A 25,729-nucleotide genomic window follows, 5' to 3' on the forward strand; every position below is an offset into this window, starting at 1 on the left:
TAACGATATAAAGGAGCAGGCTCACTCTTGGTTCAGTGTCACATGCCAGTCTCACAGATGGAACACTTGCTGCCTCACAAAGCTATGCTTAATTTACCAAAAAGAAAGTACTGACAGCTGATGCTTTCATAATGTGCACAGCTCACGTCAAAGACCAACTATACAGCTACCCTTTCTGATGCTGTTCTTGCTGTGCAACAGAAAAGACTGCAGGCAGCACCACAATATACCAAGCATAGCTCAGTCAGCAGTGAGCTTCATGAAAGTTTAATACAGCTTTAAAGCCAAGTTCAATGTTTTCTTTCTACTCAGATACACTTCTGCTGTCTGTGGACTTACAACAAAACAGAAATTGTGGTTTGAGTACTCCTACCACTAGAATAAATTTCTTGCTTACAGATTTAACAATTTAAAGTGTCAACCTAACAGAATTTTTAAGGTATCAAAACATGAGCCTAAACCTTGACCCATGCATGAGTTACACCTGTACTTTACTATAACACAGGCTCACTCTGAAGCTTTGGTAATACATCTTTTTTCAGATGCCTACAGAGCAAGGTCTTTAAAATTCACTGCTTCAGGAGCACTTATGCTTCCACCAGTCCATGCCAGAAAGCTACAGTGCCAGAGAAGCCCTAGCAATACTTTGAAGTGCAAAATATTGCCATACATACGCAGATTGTGACAATCCTATTTGTAAAGTTGAACTTTCAAAAAACAAAGGGAAAGAAATTGCTAAAAAAAAAAAAAAAACGGACAGTTCAGTCTTATGTTTTGCACTTATATAACCAGCTATATTACAGATCAGCTATATTACAAAGACATGGACTGGAGATACAACACAGTACTACTATCTAATTGTAAAGGCTCACTCATAGTTGAGCAGGAGCTGCAACAGCTCCTGGCAAGTCTGATGCTCAGTTCTCCCATAGCTTGCAAGCTTGGCTGGAAATTAACGATGGCTTTTTCATTCAGAGCATCAACAGCAGCTCTTGTGACTAAAATGACCAAGGTGGGTAGGCCTTTTATTAAGCACTCACAGAACAAAGTACACCGGAGATAGGAACAGAAAAGTCTTTGACTTTTACTCCAGCACTCTGACAAGTGGAAATAGAGTGGTAAGGAATTTCTCAAGTGTATCTGCTGTACTGTATACAAATGACATTAGTGTGGTGCTCAAGTGAATCACATCTCTACATCATACATTAACTATGAATGAATACACATATAAGTATGGGCTTCTCACTTCGCCTCAGCCAACCTTTTAAGTTTGGGAAAAAAGATCAACATACCTTTTGTTGAATCCAATCTTAATGATTTCTAAAGTGAAAGTCTTGCATCTGAAGAAAGCAAAAGGCAGCAAGCTGCTCTTAAGGCTAAGGGACACTTGTCCCAACTCTTATTGTGCAGGGAATCCATCAGGTAAGAACTGTGAACTCGTGAGCAAGTAGGTCACAATGGACATTTAAGTTTGCTATATCCTTCATCAGGAAGCCAAGTAAACTTTAATCCTCTGGATTTATTCAAGTCATCTTTGGTGGATGTTATTTCTGTACCTTTTCCTCATATCCTGGAATTACTGGCCCTGGAGTTATTTCCACATTGACTGATTTTACAAGGTTTAAAGCGACACATACATCGTGTTCCCCTAAACTTCCCAAGCATTTATATGTGAGGTCTTCATTAATCCAGGTCTGTACCAAGTGTTCCCTAGCACCAGGGTGTCACGGATGTTCTTAAGCCTTTATAGTACCTATTTTGTTTCTACTGTGAGACAAAAATAATTTAACTGATCCTATGTAATCACGACAAGAGATTAATTAAAATGCCAAGATAGGAAACAATTTATTATAGAGAGAAGAAAAATTTCTCATCCAAAATATAGAAATCTGTACAACTTTGCCACAATCAATATACATGAACTGTACAAATTTACACCAGTTCATAATTTACCAAATAAAAGATGACTAACAAAGTTCACAAAATAGATGGTGGTTTGTGGAAAAGACTTTTACCCAATTAAGAACAAGGAAATTACAAACCAGACCTCCACTTTCTAAAAATAAGAAGTTTACTCAGTCTTAGAAAACTACAAGCTAGCAAATGTACAGATAGCTGGCTGGTGCTAACACCACAGTTCAGACAGTGTCTTTATATGGTCTTTTTAAAGCCTGTTGCCATGGCAGATTCTGATCACTTGCTACTTTTGAGGCCAATGTAAAGATCTGACCATTTCCCCAGGTTATTCTTACTATTTTATCTTATGTACATTTATACATATTTGTAAGTGCTAGGTAAAAGTCTGAAAATTAAAATTTCCAGTATTATGGTGTTCATAAGTCTTGTTACTGAGCTGCCAAAAATGCTAACAATTAATAAATGTAATAGTGCAAATTTACTCTGCACGACCTACTGCAGAGAATCACTTTATCAATACAGATCAGGGTTGAAAATTGGTGTAGAAATTAAGTCAGGTGTCTTGGAGAAACTGACACTTCCTAGATCTTCTTACTCCCTAGCAAGCTGCAATCAATTTTGACTCACAGGCTATTAAATCACTGAAAGGTACTGTCCAAACTATGGCACTGTCACTTTAAGTATACCACTCTAACGTGTGCCAGATCTTCACAGCTGTGACATGGTTTAAATTCCATAATCCATCCCCAGAGGTGCCCACCCAAAGTAAAAACCAAATTTATCCATCCATTTTAAGGTGATCCATCCACAGACTATATCTTAACCTGATACAGTCATCATATTGTAGCTTTTGGAAGGGCTAGTTCTGCCCAAGAGAAGTTCCTCCTTACAGCTTATTCTGCTGTCTACCATTTGCATGTTGGTGTTACTTTGGCTACCTCCTGCTGGTGCAGCTTCATACAGCACACAGATGGAGCCATCCTCTCCAATGCGGTAGGACACTTCGTACGGGTCAACCCAGAGAGTGAGTTCGCTCGGAAGAAGCTGAAACAGTTCCTGACTGCTCAATCCAATCCGCTGTGCTGCCTGTCCAATGAGAGGATCCATTTTGTGGTTGATCCGGATACATCGGTAACCTGATCCCTTGCATGGCTTTTCTGGGAACCAGTGGTGTTTATAATGTTCTATAAAATAAAAAACAAACATTATCCTCCTTAATTCCATGTTGAAAGATACATGCAGCGATTATTGGTCTCTTGCAAATTTCATACCTCAATATCTTAATAAGCTTATTATTTTAGCAAAAAATGACTTGAAAAATCATTATAGGTTTTTTTTCTGCTGGCGATTTAGGGAAGTGCAATATCCCTTGGGAAGCACTCCTACAAAGTTATTGTTTTGTGCTACTATATAGAGAATATCCACCACCAGAAAGGAGTGAAAAGCAACTTCCTGGCATTCATAAAAACAAATACAAAAATAAAGAAATTATTACATACGTAACAGAAAAACTCAAGAGCTTCAAATCATCATAAACCAGATAAGAAAAAAAGACCCTTTCCAGCATCCTTTCGAGATCACCACCCATGCTTAGCTTCTCACATTCTAAGAACACCCAAAAATAACTAGGGAGGAAGCTGGGCAGCATTTACCGACTGACTCAAGCTGTATTTCGCCACTGCTCTTCCCAGCCTATTTTCCATGGCGAGAAACCAAGGACTCCGCTTACCTCAGGAGTTTTATCCCACCCAAAACCCTATCGATCTGAGGGTACTCGTAGTCACTACTGAGCCCACTGGGACGCAAGCTTGGGATTACAAAACCCACAGGGCAGCGAAACCAGGGCTGTGGGGCGGCTAAGAGACGCTTCTAGAAGAAAGGGGAACCGAGACCCATCTTCCACTGACTAATTTTACTTGGCAAAAAAACCCAGCTTCCGAGCATTTTTCTTTCTGGAAACCGAGCAGTTTGAGCCCTCGGCACGGAGCTCAAGTCCGGGCTGCTCGAAAGCTTTGTCTACGGAGGCAAAGACGGGAGGGGGGAGCTGCCTGCGCGACGCCCGAGCCCCTTTTGTTTATACCCCGCTCCTGCCTCCCACACCCGCCGGGGCCGCCTCGGCACGGAGGGTCCCCGTAAGGGGCGAGCCACGGCCGCGGAGCCCCAGTCGCCCTCCGCGGAGGGGCTCCAGCCCCTCGCAGGAGCCGATCTCTCCCCTTCCCCCTCTCCGGGCGCCGGCGGACCGCGGTGCCGCCCGCACCGCCGGCAGCCCTGCCCGGGCAGGCGGCCCGCGGCGGACGGGGGGGAGCGGCTCCCGCCGCGCCCACGCCGCCCTCACCTGCCAGCAGCTCCTGCAGGCACTGGCTGAAGGTCTGCAGCTGCCGCTCGTTCATCAGCCCCTTGGTCCGCAGGAACTTGGAGATGAAGCCCACGGCCGCGGCGATCTCACGTATCATGCTGGCCCGGGTGTACAGGGCGGGATGCATGGAGGCGGCGGCGGGCGGCAGCCAGGTCTCCGGGGCGGCCGGCGCTGGGACGGGTCGGGTCGGGACGGGGCGCGGAGCGAGCGGCGCGGGACGGGACGGGGGGCGGCGCGGCTCTAACTGGGCGCGGAGCAGGCGGCAGAGCCCAGATCACATCCCGGGGGCGGCAGCCTCCGCCTCCTCTTCCTACGGCAGGGGGGCGGCGGCGGCAGCAGCGGCGGCCGCGGCAGCGCTCCCCGCATTTCCTGCGGCGAGGGGCGAAGGGAGCGACCCGTCCTCCGCCGCCTCTTATAGCCACTACCGACCGGAAGTGGCGTCATGGCGCCGGGGGCGCGCCGCCGCCAATCCGGCGATCGCACCATCGTGACGGCAGGTGGCGGGGCGGGGCCGGCCGGGGCGGGTGACGTAATCGGCTGTAAACAAATAGAGCCGGGGGCGCGCGCGGGGGGGTGGGTCAGCGCAAGAGGCCGCGTGCCCGCGCGAGGGCCTCCGCGCGCCGGGGCGCGCGCCCGCACTGCGGGCAGCCGCGTGCGCCAGGGCCGGGGCGCGCGCGCCAGTGCGCGGCGTCCCCGCGCGGATTTCCGCGCGCGGCGGCGCGGGCAGGGCGCGGCGCGCGGCGCCGGCCGGCGGCGGGGCCGCGCGGGGAGCCGCGCGAGCGCGGCCGCGCGCTGTCTCCGGGGAGCGCGGAGCCACGTCAGCGGCGGGGGCGGCGGCCGCGTCAGCGCGCCGGGACCGCCCCACGCAAGGGCGGCCGCAGCAGCGCGGCGGCGTGGGCGCTCCCGGAGCCGTGAGCCGGTGATCGGTTGTGCCCGCGGGCGGCGGAGGCGGCGCGTCTGCGCGTCCTTGCCTTTTCCCGGAGCGCAGGGGTGCGCCGCTGGCACCACGCAGTGCCCGGCGGTCCGGGAGCCGAGCGCGGCGCTCCCTCACGCTTGTGAGCCGTGGCCTTCAGACCGCGGCCACGCCGGGGTCTCCGGCCGGGGACCTCAGCGCAGAGCGAAGCCTTTCCCGGGCATTCGGCGGCCCCGGGCCCTTGTGCCCGAGCACGGCGAAGTCTTCTCACAGGCCGCGAGCCGGGCCTCGGCTCGGGCTCTCCGCGGACATCCCAAAACACCGCGTCTGGCCCTGCGCGCCCCCCATCGCACTGAGCTGTTGTCCCAGGTATCGTGTCACGGAGCCCTCGGGGGGAGTGATGTATCAGCGAGTGAATGCCAAGAAGAGCGTCTATCTCAGGCCTTCCAGTGCTCTGTCTCCCTTTTTGCTAAAAAAAGGGGAGAGGAAAAAAACCGACAGAAGATTTCTGCTTGGTTAGTTTGTTTTGGTTTTGTTAAAAAACACAAAAGTCTAGCTTCTTTGATAGAAACCTTATTCTTTCCCAAGGGTTTGTCCCCTGCCGCCTTGCAAAGCCTCAAGTGAAATACAGCCTGATGCCTGATATTTGCATGCACAATTCTTACAGTCACTGATCAGAAGTTAGCCCAACAAAGGCACACACAACATACAAATTCTTTTTCAGTGAAAATAATTCACTAATGGAATCTATAAAAAATATGTGTGTGAAATATATTGATTAAAAGATGAAAGTAAACGGGGTTTTTTGCTTATCTGGTGTGAGAAATGTAACTGTCTAGTGCTTTTTGGACTTTTCTCTGCACAGGGTCTCTGCACAGCCCCAGGGGACTCTCTTTGACTCTATACACAAAGGAGATCTGCAAAACGCCTTCAAAAGATAATCGGGAGAGCTCAAACTCACAGCTTTAGTGCATACTAAAAATGTTGGTGTGGGTTTTAAAGCACAGTCCCATCCATTTTCCCCCTCCTAACTATAGAGTATTTACATTAATAATCCTGAGCTGACCCTCCATTCTACGAGAAGAGCTGCCAACCTGGCCTGTGCTCTTGCTGCTCCTCAGGCGCCAGCCATCCTTTCTTAGTGTTTCTGTGGCATATGTGAGATCTATCCAGAGCTGCCATTTCCGCTCTGTTCATAGATTGGAAAGTGCTGTGCTCTTTCAAACCTTGAACAGCAGATGCTTCTCTCCCCCTTCACAAGCCTTCAAGGCCCACCATCCTGCTGGAAACCGTCACTTACCTTGTGCAAAAGCGATGTCTGAGCATCACAATTACGCTAAAATAATTACTGGAAATACTTCAAAAAACAACAAAAAATAATGTAATGTTTGCCACCTTTGCCTGAACCTGAGCTTTTTTATCTGGGCCACTTTCTCATCTCTTCTACTTAATTCCACCCAGAATCAAATGCTCAGAAGGAGTTTTAGGAACTCTCAAGTAGATAAGTGATTATATTTAGTAGCACCATGAGGTTTAAAAAGATGTCCCCACCATAACTTCCATGAACAGCAAGGCTGTTCTGATTTGAATCATCCCCCTTGAGTTGTGCTTTTAAGAACATAATGTGGCAACATGTACTTCATTGCACGCTCAGTGAGAGGGGGAGAAATTTAAAATATAATTTTTAAAATTTTTTCTATCTTAAAAGAAAAAAAAGTTTTCTGGACCATCAAGGAGTTCCTCTTAAATCTCTTGCAAAGTTACTAAATTCAGGACTCTTTAGCAATCGAGTTTTCATAGTTCCTATTGATTCCAAATAGTTACAGCATGTATAAAACAGTCTTCTCTGTGGAAAGAGTAAAATGCAGTGCATACAGATCCAGTCCACTGGTAAGGAATGAACTACCTTGGTGTTTGTCGCTCGCAGCCACCAAGCTGCTCAAGTGTAACTTCAAGGCCAAGGCTTGAGATGCCTGCCAGGAGGACCTCATCCCTATCCGTGGGTGTGAACAAGGTAACTGGAGCTGCTCATGCTGTTTTCCCAGTCCAGGCAAGTCCATTTCCATCTCAGTGCTAGGCAGGACAGCAAAGGAGCTGCTGCCATTTCTGGCCTGTGAAATTCTCCCAAAGATCCTCATCTTTACAGTCTGGAGGTTCTTAATTGATGAGGAAGACTTTGGCATGCAGCTCGTGGCATCAAGCAAAGTCATCTTTTCTTGATTGGACTGTAATGGAGAGCATCAAGCAAACTAGCCACACCATAGCCTGTTTCTGGTTTGTAGCTTAGCTTCCTGCCAGCTGCCAGCACGTTTCACTGATCTACCACGCCACTCTGAACTTCTTAGATGCTTCCACATTTTGGGATGTACAAAGTGGTTCTTTTTTCTCTGGCCAGTTCCCAGCTGTCTACTCCTGTCTCTGCAGCTCCACACACAGAGAAGGCAGTTTGCCAGCTTAATAGTGCAAGATGCTCACTGATACATTAGTGGCAGGGTGCTGAAGAAGATAAATGTAAATATTTAAGAACTGCTTTTTTCAGCCCGTTTGATACTTTAAATGAAGCAGAGGCCCTAGGGAGAAAAAATAAAGAAAAAGGGTATGTGATCATGAAATTAAAGACTGGATCATAATGGATATGCACAGAAGGGTTGAATTAAGGTTCTATCCCAGCTTCTGATATTTCCTAACATTTAAGGAATACAATGCAACCTTTACAAAATTTCTATCATGTTTTGGCAGAATCTGTTTCTTGACATTGGTTTGGAGAGTGCTTAGCACTTTGTGAGTTCTGTCATAATGGAAATAAGCAATAGAAATACACTTTCATCTATACCACATACACACATACACACCCTGCAACTATTGCAACATGCTCTTTTCACAGCTTTTCTGAAGCTACTGAGTGTTCTTTATGGTAACTGGAAAGATTCAAGAGTTCAAAGGAGAAAAATTAGAGTTACTTGATTTTAAAAAAATTTGCTCTAGTCTTGGGGTCTGAATTACTATATATTTGCTTATGAAAATAAATACACTACATATTCAGCATGGATTTTTTTTTCCTGTTAGAGAGAGTTATAGGATTTTTATGTGGTATCTTATTAAAGTCTTTCAGTGTAGAAAAGTGTTAGGTCTCTCCTCTTCCTGTTTCAGTGTCAAGTCTAGATAATTTTTTGCATTGTTTGTCATTGACCTAATCAAGAAATAACAGCTGGGAAGTAATTGGTATTTGTTTCCAAAAAGTATTATATATGCCTTAGATTGGCATAACCTGTAAGCTGAAGAGTACTTGTTGCAATACATAAAATACAACAACAATCCATTCTATGTAGAGTTTAGTTTTAGTATAGGTTGATGTTATTAAAATGACACAGTATTTTCATCATTTACCAAGTATTTGAAAATGTATAGGAAGAGGTTTCCTCTTTTATTTTTACTTTATGCAGAAGAAAGCTTTCCATGGGATGCTTAAAACATTTTTCAATGTTTTAGCCCGTTTCATTTTTTGAATATGCAGTGGCAACTGTAGTGACATTAAGTTGCTGCTCCAGGAGGCAAACATAATCCAGAGTCCATAGCCAGCCCTGCATGCCGTGCTGCTCCTCAGGGACCCCATGGCCTGGTTGTGAGTCCCCACCTTGTTTTGTAAAGTTTTCAAGCAGACACTCCTCAAGTTACAGTGGTGATATGGGAGTCCTTCCTCCCTGGAAAAACTTTAGCTCCATGGCTTGGTTGTAGACAGAGACAGCAGTAGCCAGCCTCTCTCACTGCAGGTGAGTGCCCTTACCTGCCTTCCAAGGGGAATGTTGGCCCTAAGGCTTTTTTTCCTGGAACCTTGAGAGCAGGCTGCCATTCCTATTGTGTTGCCACTAGAAATGTTTGGACTTGAGCTCAGGCACAGACCTGGGCTCAGAAACGTGGTGTGGATCCAGCCCACTGCCAAAGCAGCACTCTGCAATGAAGAGGGGGTAAGGGCTTTTCAGCTCCAAATGCAAGCCTGTCTCTCAATCCAGCATTGCAACACTGCACCTAACCTCAGCGTTGGAGCAGTGAGTGTTTCATCCTGAAAGTGTGGGGGTGAAGAAGTCAGTCAGTCACATATTCTTCCAAAGTGGAGAAGTCTCGCATCTGAAAAGATAGACTGGTAGGAGTCAGAGAAAGGGCAAAAGTCTGATTTGTGACCCCACTGGGAACTTCCCTTTCTCTTCAACATGCTCATGCTTACACGCAAACCCACATGTCTGCAGTCTGCATTTCTAAATTAGCCTATCAGGTAATGAATTCCTCAAACCACTTCTCACATAAGCAGAGTCCTGTTTAAGTGAGACTAGTCCCATAAGCCAGAGTCCCAGTCTACAGTCTGGCAGTTGTTTAACAAGCTTTTCTGCCACTGCAGGAAGGTCAAGAAGGGATTGAAAGACTCAGAGGGGCAAGGACAGGCTGTCAGCATTGGTCATAACTATGGCATGTTCATTTCAGGAAGTCCATCTCATGACATCCTTAAATGACCAAATTTTGCTGCGCTTACTCCATACAGAAAAAGGTTTGCTCTATAGGGCAAGATTTCAAAGGAGCAACTTTGCTTCATTTAAGCTTGATTTCAAAGGAGCCACTCACTGAGAAGATATTCCTTGTGACATGAGCCTCAGGTCTGGCCAGGACAGAAACCAGAATCTCGCCAGGACAGATGCAACAGAAGGCTTTTCTGATGCTATTCCTTTGACTTCAGCAAACAACATGCACATGTGGCAAATAAAAAGCAAATCCATAACATAGTATTCTGTTTTGTTTATAAAGATGATTTTTTTTCCTAAATGGGATAGTAGCAGTATAGCAGCACATGCAACACTTGTTTTTAATAAAGCAATCATGGTTTGGATCCAGTAAAAACAAAAATTTAAGAAAACAATAGAAACAGATAATTTGAAAGCTTGTCAATCAAGAGAGCCATACATAACCATTATTACACAGTCAGGTTTTAATTTTCATGAATTTAGGAATTCAATAGGATAGAAGAATCTAGATGAGATAAACAGTCATTCGTTGCAATCCTGAATGGAAGTTGTTAACAATAATATTAAAGTGAAAGTAGCTTGTAAGTGAGAAGAATGATTCAACTGTTTGTTGTGCTCTGCAATCCGATTATGTCATCTCAAATTCCAAATTTTTACCTTTCCTGTAGTTTTTCATAGTAAAGCTGGGATGGAAGGGATCATAAAGAGGTTTATAGTTCTATGCTTCTCAGGGTTTTATTTTTTCTGGCCTGCCGTATAATTTTAGGAAGACCTGAAATAATTTCAAACACCCTTGTCTGTAGTGGTTGCATTATGGCCTCTTGCACTGCCTGGTGACTGCCAGAGCAGCCTGTGTTGGTCAGCATGGGGCTCTCAGTCACCCTGTGGTCAGGCAAAGGAAAAACCAGGAATTTTTATGATACTTTTATAGCAGTATTCCCTGACTTTTAGAATTAAAACTGTGGCTGTCTGCAGATTTTAAGTGCAAATTCCATTAAAATACTGAAAGATTTTAAGAAACCAATATGCTTGCAAGTATTTTTTTCTTCATATTTGCACCTTACATACTTCAATTTATGATGTAGTTAAAATCAAGACATATTGTTAAAATCTTTTAATAAACATCTGAGAAAAAGACCTTTCACTTATTTTCCAATGATGTCATAAAAAGTCCTTAACCAGCTTTATTAAGATTTGTGATTTGGAAATCAAATACACTTTTAAATAGATGGCTCCTTTGGAGCTGTTTATTAAGTAGTGGCAACCAAACCTTCCAAATCTGCCTGTCTCAAAAATGCATCAAAATAGCAAAACATGGAGACATTGTAATGGTAACACTGGATATTTTAGGCCAGGTCTGCACAGACTACAAAGATATTACCTACTATGCACTTACTAAAACAGAAAAAAAGTTAAACACTGATTGCACTATTTAGGTAGACATAAGCAGCTGCCTCACTATACTCCCAACATCTCTCCACCAAAGCTGGACATGTGGGTTTTTTGGCTTGTAAATCAGGTGCCTGCATGTATTTCATTTTGTGCGGGGTCTGGCTTTGGAGGTCAAATGATTTCATTTTAGCCATTTTTTGTCCTTTGATTGTGGTCTGTCTATCTAAATCCTGCATATCAATGCAGTGAATACTTTGCTGCAAGAACAGCATCTTTTTCCCCTCATTTTTTTCTAGCCAACACTTGCCAGAACTTATTCTCTTTATCACTGTCATTTGTAGTCATGGCACTGCTCCTGTTACAGGTTTTTTTCTCCTTGCAATGGTATTAACTCAGGCATTTTAATCAGTCTCAGACAGAATTCTCAAGACAAAATTAATATAATTAGTTCTCTAGGACAGATTTGGCAGGGTGAAGGAACATCACAGAGACAGTCTGTGTTATTACCTTCCTTTGAGTACTGAGAGATTTTCTGGATATTATCAGGTGGGAAAAAAATTAAAATCACAGCTACGCCATTCTTACTTGATTGTGTAGCTTTATGTACAGTGCTGCTCAACTGCATTTAGGTGTGAACAGTTCAGTCATGCTGGTGTGAAAGTGTAGTCACTCATCCCTTTAACAGGATTGTAGTGCGTGTCGCGTGCCCAAAATTAAGCTTTTCCACCACTCCTCATGTGACTTGAATTCTTTCCCCAGATGTGATGAAGAAACCTCAATAACTTACTTTCCTGAATTCAGTCATGTGAGTAATGTCCCTGACAACGATAAAATTGTCATTATAATTGCAAATGACCAGGGTTATGATTTTAGGGCCCACAGTGCAAGACTCTGAATATCAGAGCTCCCACTGGTTTTTTTGCTTCTTTCTTAGACATGGGCCATAAAAGCAAATAGAACCCCCCCTAAAGAAAACCCAACCAACCAAAACCAAAAAAAAAAAAAAAAAAAAGGAAAAAAGGTTCTTGTTTTTAATGGTACTATTTTACAGGAAACAAGAGCTATCTGATCATTTATATAAGTATCTTTTAAAAGCATGCTTGATAACACTAGGAAAGCAGGGAGAGGGGCCTGAATACAAGCAGAGGCAGTCATCTCCAATTATCTCACAAAAAAAAGAAAAGGTTTTTTTTTTTTCCTCCATTTATTAAAGGAAATCAGAAAATACTAACTAAAATAGAAACAAAAATCTTGACAGCAGAAACATACACTTCTATAAAATTAGGCCATCAGTTCTGACTTAGATTAACCAGATGTCTTAAACAGGCATGTGATGAAAAACAAGAAAATCACAGATTTTTAATTAAAAAAAAAGGAAAAAATAGAGATCCATAGCATCTGTGAATCAAAAAAAATCCCAGCCTTTTGATCAATGTCTTTTCATTTTCTGCTTTCTACAGCACCTTCAGTGACCATTTTCCCCCCATGTTTGTCTCTGATGCATTTTCAGAGACAGAGGAACAAAAGCTGCTTGATACCCCTCTTACAATAGCAAGGAGATGTGCCTGGCTGTGTGGGAGGAGCTGCTCAATTCTTCTGTGTAGTGCTGGGTACACGTGCTTCGAGCAGCATTAAGTGTTTCTGGGAGCACAGAACAGAGTGTTCCAGCAGGATCTAACATACAGGCAAAGATAGAAAGCCATTTTCTTCACAACTATGTGGTGTATTATACATGATCCCAAGTTTGCAAAGGATGAGCCTACTGCTTCAGAACTTTTTCTTTTCTTTTTCACATCTTAATTCACTTCTAAATTATTTAAGATGACTCTCTGGGTTGTTTTGGGTTTTTTTTTTTTTTTTTTTGAAACATTTTTAAAGAATTCACTGCTTTATGAAAGCTTGCTAATAAAAAAATATGTAAGAGGCATAGCAATTGCATAACACATCCCTTGAGGAACTTCATAAAATGTCTTTGCAGCCACATTTTTTTCCCTTTGGGTTTTTGTGCCCCACAACTCAGCTAGCAGTCAGTGGAGAGGGAACAAGTAGAAATTCATTTGTGATAACAGGGGAGAAGGGAGACCTAGAGCATCTACACTATGGAACAAGAACACAGGGCTGAGCTCCACCAGAAGCAGGTGGAGTCCCACCAGCTGTCTCAGTCCTATCTGGTGCCACGTCACTGCAGCCAGCTCAGGCCCCAAAACGGTGCTACTTCATACCAAGAAACCAACATATGCAAAGCCAAGGCAGAGAATGTCACACATTCCTTTCCTCCGTGTAAACGTGTCTTTATTGTTTCCACTCAGTTTTGTTTCCCTGGAGCTGTAGGATATTTCCTGCAGAGTCATCTCCTCCCACCAACTCAGAGCTTCAGTCTCATCTACCAGGCAGCATGGTTTCAGTAGAGCTGTGCCAGAGCTGGTGATGCCACCACCCAAACACTTCAGTTTCACATAAGATTAAAAAAAACAAACCAAACCAACAAAATTTCCCAATTGTCCCACTTGTGCTGAAATTTTCAGATCTACCTCCAAATGTAGGTGCATACTCCTGGATTTCTTATTACAGTATAAAGAGAATTATTAGGGATGTCCTGGAGTGATCGTAAGAAAACTCCTTCAGTTGCTACAGTCTTGGAGAAAATTGCCTGTCCATTAGTTATGCAATTTCCTACTTTGCATCAAAAGTATATTCAATAGTTTCTATCAAGAAGGCTTAGTAATAGCTGACATTTCCTGAAGACTGGTCATATTTTTTGTTCTTAAGGTAGTGGAATGTACAGTAAGAAATAGTGATTGAAACCTGAATTTTTCATGTACATGTTTTAAATTGCTAGACTAATGCAGTGATTTCAACACGAAACAGCCGTAGAAGGATGAACTGAGCCATACTTCACTGCTTTGTTGATTTAAACTCAATATTTCACCTAATGGGCAAAAGTACAACAAGGATGAATTTCAGTTGCTCAAAATTTGAAGGGAACAGTAATTACAACCCTCAGCCTAACACAACACCAATGGGGGTTCAATATGTTGAGAAGTTTTGATGATATGAAGAATAGCACATTCTTTGGGTACAAGTGGAAATTTCACCTTTTGCCAAGTTGGGGTGCATTAGATACTTGTGGATCTCATTTCATTATTGATTTAATAATATCAAGTATTTTTGTCTGTGTGTTTGTAAATACCTGAAACTTGCTTAAGATTCCCCACTCCAGCCATAAAGCAGTTACAATGACCACAGAAATGCCAATTTCATCAGTGGAGGAACAAAGGCAACCGCAGTTTTACTACTCCTGATGAAAGTTAACACCCTTCTTTGTGAAGACAGATAAATAAAAGATTACCTGTAGTAAATAAAATTATGGATGGTCAGATAAAAATGCAGTAATGTTGCTCATTAACTCCAAAGATTGGAGACCAAACAGTTGGTTAATGGAGGGTGGAGGAGAATTTTATGTGCACTCATTTCTGAAGGAAATGAAACAAAAGTAATGGCATATTTTTGTTTTATAAGTGCCGTGAGTTCTCTCCAAGTATTTTTACAGTTATGGTTACTAGCTTCATTGATTATGTATCAGTCACACTAAGTCCTTGAAAAAAAGCTGACCAGCCTATTTATCCATACTTTCCTCTTCTGGAAGTATAAGGTCAACATATTGGTGTGCACAAATATCAGCTGTTCACTGGTGGATACACATCCCAAATCCAACATGTGTTCTTCTGGTGTCAGAGGAGCTTTGCTATGAAATTCTGTAGAAAGATTTTTCACTGTGTTCAATGATGTAAGAACCTTGCCTTTAAAATTCACTAAGACTATTTTCCTTTCTTTCACTTAGTTGCTTTTAACCTATTGACTGACTTTCATGCTTGTTTTTGTTTGGTTTGGTTTGTTTTGTTTTTTTTTTCCCTCAGTTTTAACTGACAAAACATTAAAATTCTGGGAGATATACAAGTTCCTTCTTGCCAATAGCAGAGTATGAGATCAGGAGTTCTGGAGATACAGAGTCCAGAGGATGCTTGGAACTGTATCTTCCCAGTGTTCCTTTAACTGGAAGCTCTAAGGCCTGTGAATTGAGACCACTTTCTACCCTTTGCACATGACAAATGGGTTTAAAGGCTATCAGATTTATTGGAATACTGAAGGGTCACTTCAAAGGTACTTAGACACATACATTATTGAAAATGAAATTATTTTTATTTCTAGGATGGCTGAATGACCTGTTTTTACCTTGGAGATCAAGCAACACAAACATCAACGAATATCATCCCTATGCTGATTGGAATTATTTGAACCTCTCTACTAATGCTAAAGGAACTAAGATCAACTTTTAAAAATTGGTCCCAGAATAGTTAAAGTTTTTAATGTTCTATTTTGTTACAAAATCCAATAAATTTTAGTTTTTAAAAACCTGCAGAATACCATATGAATTACAGCACTCATAAAACACACTTCAACAAACACTTTCTTCAACAGTTCATTTGCAATTTAGATGCAAATAGAGTATTATGTCCTAAAGAAGTTTGAAAATGTTTTCAGTTATCAGAATGTGAAGTTTTTCTTTTAAATTGGGATGATTCCCTTAACACAAATATTCTCACTCCTTAAGAGGACTAAATACATTCCTACTTTTCATTTCATACACACAGGTATACTTTCAAGAGGATCAAGTGTGTTCCCTGATATGAAAAAATTATTAACCTGCCAGGACAGAAGGCAAGGACGATGTATAACTGCAGATAGTGAACCATTTCAAATTTATTTAGGGATGTCATTTGTACATCCCAGAGCTCATAAAAGATGGGTAATTGTTTTCACGTTCACTAAGCAAAGCCTTTTCCAAAACGAAAAGGAAATAGAAGTCAGCCTCCTTTCAGATTCAAGAATGCTCTCCCATGCACCTTCTGCTTGGTCCCACTTCTGTCTCCCCTTCAGAGATGAGGGGACATTGGGCTGATAACCAAAGCCCCTGACCCCCTGTGGGAGAGCTGCAGAGGGTTTAGATAATGCAAGCACCATCCAAGATGTGTACAGAGAACGAAATAGGCCAGGAGAGTGGTTTTGTTCCTGTATGATGCCTTTTTAACTGCTGGGTAACTCTTTTAGCCTGTTGTGCATCTCCTCACCCTGAATGACAATCCATGGCTCGGTCCACAGGGTTACTGGGCCTGTGTGCTGTGACCCCAGAGAATAAAATCTGCAGAGCAAAATTTCTGCTGCTGAGGGCCCAAAACCCACAGAATATGGTTTCTGGTGGGTGGTGCTGTGGGCTGTATGTGACCCCTCTATTCTGGCCCCCTGGGCTGCACGTGCAGTGGATGGAGCACACTGTGTGTGCGCTGCTTCCCTTGGATGGCTGCATGGGGCTGCCCTGTGGCTGTGTGACCCCAGACAAGGGCATCACTGCAGTGCTCCAGTGAGGCCAAGTGTGGGGAGCTCTCCAGACAGCCCCATGGCTGACAGGACACAGGGAACTCGGCCACCTCAGAATGTTTTTGCTGCTTCTTCTGGCATCTGCACCTGCCAGGGCACTAGTGCTACAGATGATCTGGGCCCTCAGCAGCAATCAGGTCCCCCTTGCAGCTGATAATGTGGTTGTCTAAATATATCCATGATTAGGGCTACCCTGCACAGATTAAAGTCACAGCTCTGTATCTCCCAGCTGAGGCACAACAGTTGGCCTGATGACAGCACAAACATGAACTTTATGACCTGTTTTTTCAAACTGTTTTTTAGAGCATGCTTTAAATATACTGGGTCACTGTCTGTAAGAGTGGATTGTAACAAATGTAATCCCTTCTCCAATGATGGCTTCCTTTAATTCTGTAAATTGAATTGGAGTGGAGCAGGCAACATGATTAGGAGGTCATCTCTTTTAGGTTTCAGATGCCTTTGTGTGCCACCTTTATTTTTAACAGAAGAAACCAAACCAAAACAAAAACACAATAAAACCCACAAAAAGCACACACACAAAAAAAAAAAGCCCAAAACCAAAAAAACTCTACATTTTTGTATAAAGTATCATCAAAAGCTTTATGCATAAGCTCACATTCAAGCATTTCATTTTATCACCACTACAGTAATGATGCTTAAGATACCCCATTTTTAATCCCACCTCCTCTTATACAAGGCCCTCTTTTATGTGTCTTACACATTTCAGGGGACAGAAATTGATCTGTGATCCTGAACAAGCCATTCTAATTGCTTGTTTGTCCAGAGCTGAATTTAAGGCATTGCTGCCTTAATAAACAGGAATCCCTTTGCTCTCCCTAAGAAATCCCCAATATAATTATGGAAGATTCAATTCCTCATGCATTTTTCCCTAGGCAATGACCTGCTTTGCTAGTATGTCAAAATCAACTGCATTTTTTTCATCAAGAGGATAACAAAGTTGCCTTATCTTTTCCAAATAAATGCAACTGGGAATTGGGAAACAAGAAAAAAAAAGGCATTATTCCTTTAATTGTTCACTATTTCAGCATGAAGTTACACACAGGGGAGCCTTGAAACTTCTTCCATGTTCATACCCTTTAATTCAATTAAGGCCCTAAGCTAAAGCAAAGAGCTAGCAAGAATCAGATACTATTGCTACTGATAATGTAACTGCCAAAAATTAATGGCATATAAACAATTCAAGTAGCCTTTTTGTTATGAGATTCCCCTTCTGAAGCAGGTTAGTTTGCCTAGGAGATGACAAAATTATTTATGAATTCCTGACTGATTTTCTTCAGTCCTTGATTTAAAATAGGCCACTGGATTTTGGCACTTGAGGTGCAGAGGAGTACTTATATTTTCTAAATGGCCTTCTGTAGTCTGAAGAGATCAATGGCATACATTTTACTTGCATTGCCTGCATTTGGAGCCTAGGGGGAAAACAAAATCACAAATAATGGATTGATTTAGATGGAATTTGGGATTATAGTCTGAAGATTTCAGACATGTTTAGAGGATGTGTGAGAGGTCATGTAAAGATCCAGCAATATGCAGGGTTTCTTGTATGGTAAAAGTATTGGCTGCCAAATGTGGATCTTCAGATAAAATGGAATTTTGAATTAAAATCATTAGTGTGTTCAAAAGGAAGACTCATCATCCTGATCCCAAGACTTAAGGAGTAAATAAAAAATCAACAATTGGAAACTAGAACAATCTTTTATTGACAAATAAAACACATGCATGTTACTTTTATACTGATACACATTCATGTACTCCTGAATAAAGAACTCTGCAATACCTGTTCTGACCCAGAAGAGGAAAAAACCCACATAAGATGAAAAAAACACTCAGAAAAATGTCTAACAAATCCTATCCCCCGAAACCCATGAAAATACCTAATCTGCTGAAAATATGTGAAGAAATATGATCAAGAAAGATATTGAAATAATTGACACAGTGTATTTAAAGACCTCTATTCTTCTCAGGCGTGTTGTTTAATTAAATAATAACCATTAAAAAAAAAAGAAAGAAACATTGATAATATTGGCTGTACACATTTTGGATAATTGGACTAAAAAAGGTGTCAAATTCTCACCTTCTATCAGGGGAAGTCAGGTAGCAGCTGTCACTCATGTATCTACATACAGATCCTCCTCTCAACAGGGATTTTAAAAAGCAGATAGCTTTATCTTCTCTCACTTTTCACTCTCCATCATTGATTAGGATCAAACACAGAACATTCCCAGGGAAGAACTCTGAATGGACTTGAAAGCAATGATACATTGGCAAGCTGGTTTGTTCATCATCTTCTCCCAGAAACCACTGAGTCACAGAATGGGGGAGTGGGAAGTGGGAGGAAGCTTCTCCTTATGCAAATGTCCAACCTCCTTCTTAGGACAGCAGTGAGGGTCCTATAGCTCATAGAAGTTTCTTCTGCAGGAGCATTGTATAAAAAGTAATTAACTTCTAGTGAAAAAGCTGACTCCTGGATTTTACTGCACCTCCTTAGTATGTCTATGCTGCCTGACCTCATTAATCTTGTTTTTCATGGTCACTGTACTGTGCAGTTATTCCATTAACATATTGTAGTGCTGCCTGAGGCTTCTTTAATGTATGTTCTATTTTATATTTGCCTAATTTATTTAGGCATTTGTAGTGCATTGACCACTGTAGGGTTTTCCTTTCTATGGGCAAATGAGGAAAGCATATGGCATGGAACAGCGATCTATTGACTGTGTTCGTGGGAAGCCTGGTAAAAGGGCATGGATATTTCAGCACAGAAATTCAACACACAGCTCAATAAAAAAAAAAAGGATCAACTGTTTTCCACATGGGGAACTCTTTATATACATTTAGGCCTATGTATATCCTGTGCTGAAGGAAGGGAAGAGAGAAGGTGCCTACAACCTATAATAGGTATTTAAACTCCCAACAAATTTGGGATCCAACTCAAGGAGTAGATGTTGCAGAGCTCAGAAGCAGATCATGTTATGTGGTAATGCATGGAGCAACAATCAATTCAATCACTGTACATTCTGGTTTCTGTTATTTTTAGGGGGAACAATAGAACTGGCCAGATTCAGCGGACAAGATAAAAAGCTATGACAAGGTGCTAACAGAAATAGGACTTTTTCCATGAGATCATCTCTTCTGTATTCTTCTGTATTTTACATAGATACATTTCCTTGCTTGGAAGTAAAGGTCCTAATTTTTTATCCTTTTTTGCTTACTAAATGTCTCTTTCTTTAGGAACACAAAAAAGCTCAATATGTCAACTGACAGAACTTAAAAAGCATAGGACAGCTCTTTCTAAACTGCACTTAGGTATAATACATGTTGGTGAAAGTTGAGAATCATATGTAAATTATTTTGATTTGCAAGAGTATATCATCATAATCTAATATTAAAAATATTTTTAATATTGAATTGTTTCATATCCAGTCCTTAACAGCATCTTAGTTTTATTATTAACTGTACTTAGTTGAACAAAAGGGGAGAGAAAACCTGATATGTTACAGTTTCATTCTTTCATCATCAGTGTTTAAATTATATTCCATACTTAATTGATAATCATCAAATGGAACTTGTAGTACATTCTGAGTTGTTTTCCTTGTTTGAAGAAAAATATTATGGACTTTTGATGACAATTTTCAGGAAAGGCTGGTGTCTCTGGGTGCCAAATTTGAGAACCTTTTTTTAACAGCTGTTCCCATTCTTACTGTGAATAGAGTTCATGCACTTTAGAATCAGCAGGACAGTAATAGTAAGATTACTTACTCTGAGTCTAGGAGAAGTAAAGATCAGGCAGCGCCTTTTGCTTAAGCCTTAAAACATCCCCTCATCTCCAAAGTAAGCCAGGACAGCACTGCTCAAAACAATGAAAATCCAGCCCAAGCTTGCTCTAAGAACCTGTCACCCCTTTGTCGCTGTCATTACATGTTCAGTTGCTGCAGGCACAGAGAAGACACGCTTTCAAGCACGGGAGCAGCTACCCTCTCACAGTCCTGCCTTGACCATTTGTCCCTCATTAATGGCATAAGACAAGGCAATTGTTAAAACAGAGCTGCATTCTGCTAGAAGGGTAAGAATACCCTGAAAGGCTCAAAAGCTTGCTCAAATTGTTTTATGGCAACAAAGTAGCCTTTGGAACCATTTGCATTACAAAGAGTGAACGCTTATTGTTAAACCAGTTATTATTTCTGAGCCATGGGGGATATCTGAACAGGGAGAGAAGAGCTGGAGCCAGATGGAGGAGGGAGTTGCTTACTAGCATGTTCATGGCCTCTTAGGCAACCCAAAGATCAGATATTTGCTGGGGAGAGGAGAGCCCTAGCCCTGAAATCTTCAAGATTTATTTAGTTACAAGTGCTGCTCAGCCTGGTTCTGAGCACAGGCTGCAAGGGAAAGGGGACACTATGGAAATATGAGAGGGGGGATGTAAAAGTATTTACTTTCCTCCCAAGATGCATTTTCTTCTACAGTATCCCACATAACTTCATCCTCCCACATGATTGTGACTTCAGTTCTAGGTGGAACTTCTGGAGGTGAGGAAATACTGAGAAAGTGTTGAAAGACAGAAAGTTGTGTTTACACCACTCCTGAGGGAACTGAGTTCATCTTCTCATGGCTGTAAAACCTGGGTGCACATCACTGTGCTGTGAGGCACCTACACCATAGGATCATAGGGACAGAGTTTTGCTGGAGAACTCATCCTTTCTACTGATTCAAGTCAGGAGAGAGAGCACATCTTCTTGAGAAGAAGCTCCAGAAAGAATGTAAAAATGAATCTTGTGTAATGCTCAGAGAAAGGACATTTAAAAACTGCTGTACATGTAGTTCCCCTAACATGAATGACCAGATCTCCAGAGCAAATCAGCCAGTCCATCATGCCTTCTGTACTTCCAGTCTGAGACAGATTCTGGATCATCAGAGAACCCAAATATAGCCACTTGTCCCACTGATAGGAACAGATCAGCCTTAAGTCCCTGACTGTAGGTGTAGAAGTGCATTCTTGTAACAGGAGAATGTTATTTATTCAGAAACTGCTGTCCAGAAATTACATGAGCGCTGGTTGATCAAGTACAAAACTGCTATTTGCAAGTTTGAATAATTGCCATATACTTCTGCTGAGAGGACACATCATGAATAAAATTACTTCTTATTCCAGCAAAATTACGTCTTATTCCAAACAAGCTGAAAGCACCTTATTAGGGCAACAAGTAACAACTTCAGCTCCAGATAGGATATAGAGAAACTAAGTCTGTGATGAAACACAGGAAAACCTGTATAACTGCATACACTGCACAAAGTAAATTAAGAATTTGTCCCTCATTCACATAATGCAGTTGCTCATAGTAGGAAGCAGACAACAATACTGTATTCACTGAAGCTTTAGGAAGACATTATTTTCACTCTGCTTACAACAGACAGTTGCTATCAATGACCTAAAGGAAATTGTAGGTGTTAGCAAGCCTCACCATTGTGGATTGAACTGCCAGTTTTGTGTCATAGTTAGTTTGTACATGCTTGCCTGCACATCTAAATGTCAAACTCCTTACATGCATTGCAACTTAACTGGGTCATGTTAATGAGATGTGTCTTTAGGTATTTTCCCAGCCAAACCAGCTTTAGTCTATGTCTTTCCTCAGCTGCGTTCTCAGTAACAATACATCTGTACTTTCCTCTAACCCTCAGTGTTGTCAGAGCTCTGGCTTGATGGTCTGAGATAAAATGTGTACACATACATTCACATGCAAAACAATACCAGCTCTTACTTCATGGATGTCAGAGCATTTATTTGGAAATTTGAGTTCCTTATTTCCTGACTGAGCTTTGTGGAGGTGTCTCACAGTGTGACTTGGGGTGAGTGAGTGATACTGCATGCAACAAATATATGCCCAGGTCATTGGTATATTTGCAGACACCAACATGCCTGTGCCCAAAATGAAAGAACTTAGAACAAGTTCTAGCTCTATTTACATGGACTTTTTTTTAAATTCTCTTTCAGCTGAAGTTAAGCAGTACCAAAGTAAAAGCTGTATCCAAGGTGGAACTTAATTCAGAAATAAAGCATGACGTTTATGACATGTTATTATTTTGTATGATCTTTAAGTTACTGAATGATTATGCAAGAATTTAGATATTTATACAGTATTTGCCAAAATTATTTTCATATTGTTTTCTCTCTCTTACATAATTTCTAACCTATATAAATGGCATACAAAAATATTTTTCCTGCCTTTTCCAAAATTTAATCCCACAATCAAAGATGACAACAGCATAGATAAGCACAAATGTCAGCCAGGTGCATACTAGCACAGACATGTCTCATGGAGAAGGTGTAACACTTTTTTTTGGGGAAGCAAAGCTGATATAGACTAATGTTTGCTTTCAAGCATATGTGTTCTTAAGAGTTTTGTATTGTTCAGTTTAAAACAAAATAAAACAACTGCTGCTAACATGAAGACAAGCTTCAAGTGACCCTTTGTTTTTCTAGGTCACAGTTTGCTATCTTGACATAACCCATGCATACATATCTGGTCTCACACGCAGAGGTAAATTTTCTAAATACTAGCAGATTTACTAAGTGCTCAAATGCTGTTGTTACAAAGACTATTTTCTAAGACAGAAGGAATATTTCAAGACAAATATAATTATTTTTCTTAAACTACACTGAATTTTTTCCCTCAGAGGTCAAGCACAGGGAAAGCATGGAAAGAGAAAAAATAAGGGCTGCTCTTTGGGAAAGGGTGGCTGGCTTCCAAGGGCATAAAGGAATACATGTCAGAGCAGCTGCAAATGCTTGAACTGGGATTCAAACACATCAACCACAACCCTCATGGTGATTAAGGAATAAGTTAACTCTCTGTAGAAAGATCTATTATTTATAATGTGCAGTGCTCAGCACTGTACAACCAAGGAGAGAAGCACCAACTCAGCTCCTTTTCTCCACTCTGACATTTATCAGTAGCTCTTGGATCATTCCAAGCTCACACTGCACTTGAGGCTTAGACACCTGGTTATACCAGCTTTCTTAATCATGCATTTTAAATGTATTCCTCCTCTGAATTTATACTTTCAAACCAGTTCAGCTATCACCTGATTGCAGTTTACACACAACCCTAATCAACATATTACAGCTTGGGAACTGCTGTGCCATGTTATTTCATTCAAAGGAAATGAGCTGTTCTTGTAATGCATCCAATTGCCTGATCAGACAAAAAAGTTAAACTCTTAAAAAAAAAAAAAGCAAAAAAATGAAACGAAAAAAAGAGCAAATATTAAACACACTTTGAACCATGCAGCCATATGAGGTTAAGCCTTTCCCATCCCCTGCATAATGCTGCTCACGTTGTGCCACCCACTACCTGGAATCCTTGAGTTGGTGAGACAGGATCTTGAAGCCACTGACATTGGCTTTCAGTGTGCTCCTTATTTCCAAGTAAATATTCTGCAAGCGAGTGATTTTTTGGCACTGCCTTAACTATTGTGGCATTACCCTGAAGGACAAACTAACCCAGTTTATAATAAGTGTATTTAATAGTACAGAGCTCTATAGCTTGTCTAGTAGGACTTTAACCATGGCTTTGTAAATGATTTCAAAATCAAATTGCAAACCAAAGGGAATTTATTTGTTGGCTATTTTCTTAATAATAATTTGCATGTTGCTTTACAGGTTGTTTTTTTCTTTTTGTGAAGTGTACACGTTTATTTAAAGGTAAGCATATTTGTGAAGGCATCAGATTTAATTTTTTGTTTTGAATCAGAACATAAGTTCCTGTTTAAATAAACATTTTTATATTGATCTTGCTCAAAATATGTATAGCCACACAGAGACCCCATATACTATGGCAAGATCATAAAAGCTGTTTCAGAGGGAAGTAATTTCAACTTCTGTAGTCTATGTCCAGTGCATTTGTTGTATTTTATGTCAATGGCAATATACAACAGAAGGGAGATTCAAATGTTTATTGTCAAATACTTAGTTGTGTAGAATTTCAGTTTCAGTTTGTGTACTAATAATGGAGCATGCTTTTAATACATCTCGTACTGTGTCAGTGTTTTAACACAGTAAGAAAAATTACTGTCTTCAGGAAGAAACTAGCCCTGAAATTATTCAGCATAGACAAAAATTACCCAAACAGTTCAGAGAGTTTCATAACAAAACCAAAACCATGCCCATTTTTCTTCTATAACAGTTTTTTGGACTGGGCATGCTGTAAGGCTACATGCTTCTTTCAAATATTCCACACTGGATTTTTGCTGTGTTTCTTGTCAGCCATTGCATAACCAAATGATGGGAAAACTGTGGTTTGCAGTTTACACAAAATCTAATGACTTTGAAAAAATAATGAGACCAAGACTTCAAAAACTGGCCCAGAGTCAGTCTCCAAGTACAGAGTATTAAAGACCAGCATACTGCTTCCTCCTGAATACAAATTTCCCTCCCTTCCTATTCCTGGTGAATGACAGATAATGATTTTGGAATCTAAGTTAAAGCCATTAAAATATCATGTTTGTCACAGAAATCTTTTTTCCAACCATTTTGTTCTGGTGGTAATACTGTTCCAATTCCCACAATAATCCTGTATTTTTGCGTCACTTCTGGAGCATGGACAATGAGCTAACCCCAAAGAACATGAAAGTACAAGTTTGTATATGCACATCACTCTCTATTTTTGGTTATTGATATTCTTTAAAACAGTAAAAAATAAATTTTTAGCATATTCATCTACAAAAACAAAAGAATGAAACTGTTATTTAAATTACATAAAGTCAAAAGCATATATTAAATTGTCCCAATGTATGCAATTCTGTGTTGTGTATGCAAGACTTTGAATGGGATTTCTAAGGACTATTGGAAAACTCCTGAATGACACTACAAATCCAGAATGGATGAGGCCAGTAAATCAAGGGAAAATAGATGTTTTCCTTGCAGACTCATCTTTGATGAACTAACATATAACTTTGATGTAATTATATTGGCCTAAGTATGGCCCTGAAAATTGAAAGTCTTCCTCTTGCTAAGTGAACATGGAGACTGCCTCTTTCTGCAAACACAACCACTTGGCAATTGCAGTATCGGAGCTCTGAGGCTCAAAAACCTGGCAATGGTTATGGAGACAGTAAATAAAATAAGAATTTGTTTACCCAGTATAATTGGATTTTTAAGGAAGAACTGGTGCTCAAGAGACAGGTGTCTGG

General features: G+C 41.2%; 2 protein-coding genes across 2 annotated transcripts; one reads left to right on the plus strand and one right to left on the minus strand.

The window, feature by feature from the left end:
• Positions 1–1,820: 1,820 nt before the first annotated feature.
• On the minus strand, positions 1,821–4,664 carry BTG1 (BTG anti-proliferation factor 1). Its single transcript, XM_053943697.1, has 2 exons — positions 4,253–4,664; positions 1,821–3,101 (listed from the first exon to the last, which is right to left on the minus strand). Exons 1-2 carry the CDS (start codon positions 4,398–4,400, stop codon positions 2,737–2,739), a joined length of 513 nt encoding a protein of 170 aa, XP_053799672.1. The 5' UTR covers positions 4,401–4,664; the 3' UTR covers positions 1,821–2,736.
• A 51-nt stretch (positions 4,665–4,715) lies between these two features.
• On the plus strand, positions 4,716–11,883 carry LOC128787895 (5E5 antigen-like). Its single transcript, XM_053942470.1, has 2 exons — positions 4,716–5,555; positions 11,849–11,883. The coding sequence occupies exons 1-2, from the start codon at positions 4,716–4,718 to the stop codon at positions 11,852–11,854; spliced, it is 846 nt and encodes a 281-aa protein (XP_053798445.1). The 3' UTR covers positions 11,855–11,883.
• Positions 11,884–25,729: the final 13,846 nt, after the last annotated feature.

This window comes from Vidua chalybeata, chromosome 5 (assembly GCF_026979565.1).
Source record: "Vidua chalybeata isolate OUT-0048 chromosome 5, bVidCha1 merged haplotype, whole genome shotgun sequence".
Classification (NCBI taxonomy): domain Eukaryota; kingdom Metazoa; phylum Chordata; class Aves; order Passeriformes; family Viduidae; genus Vidua; species Vidua chalybeata.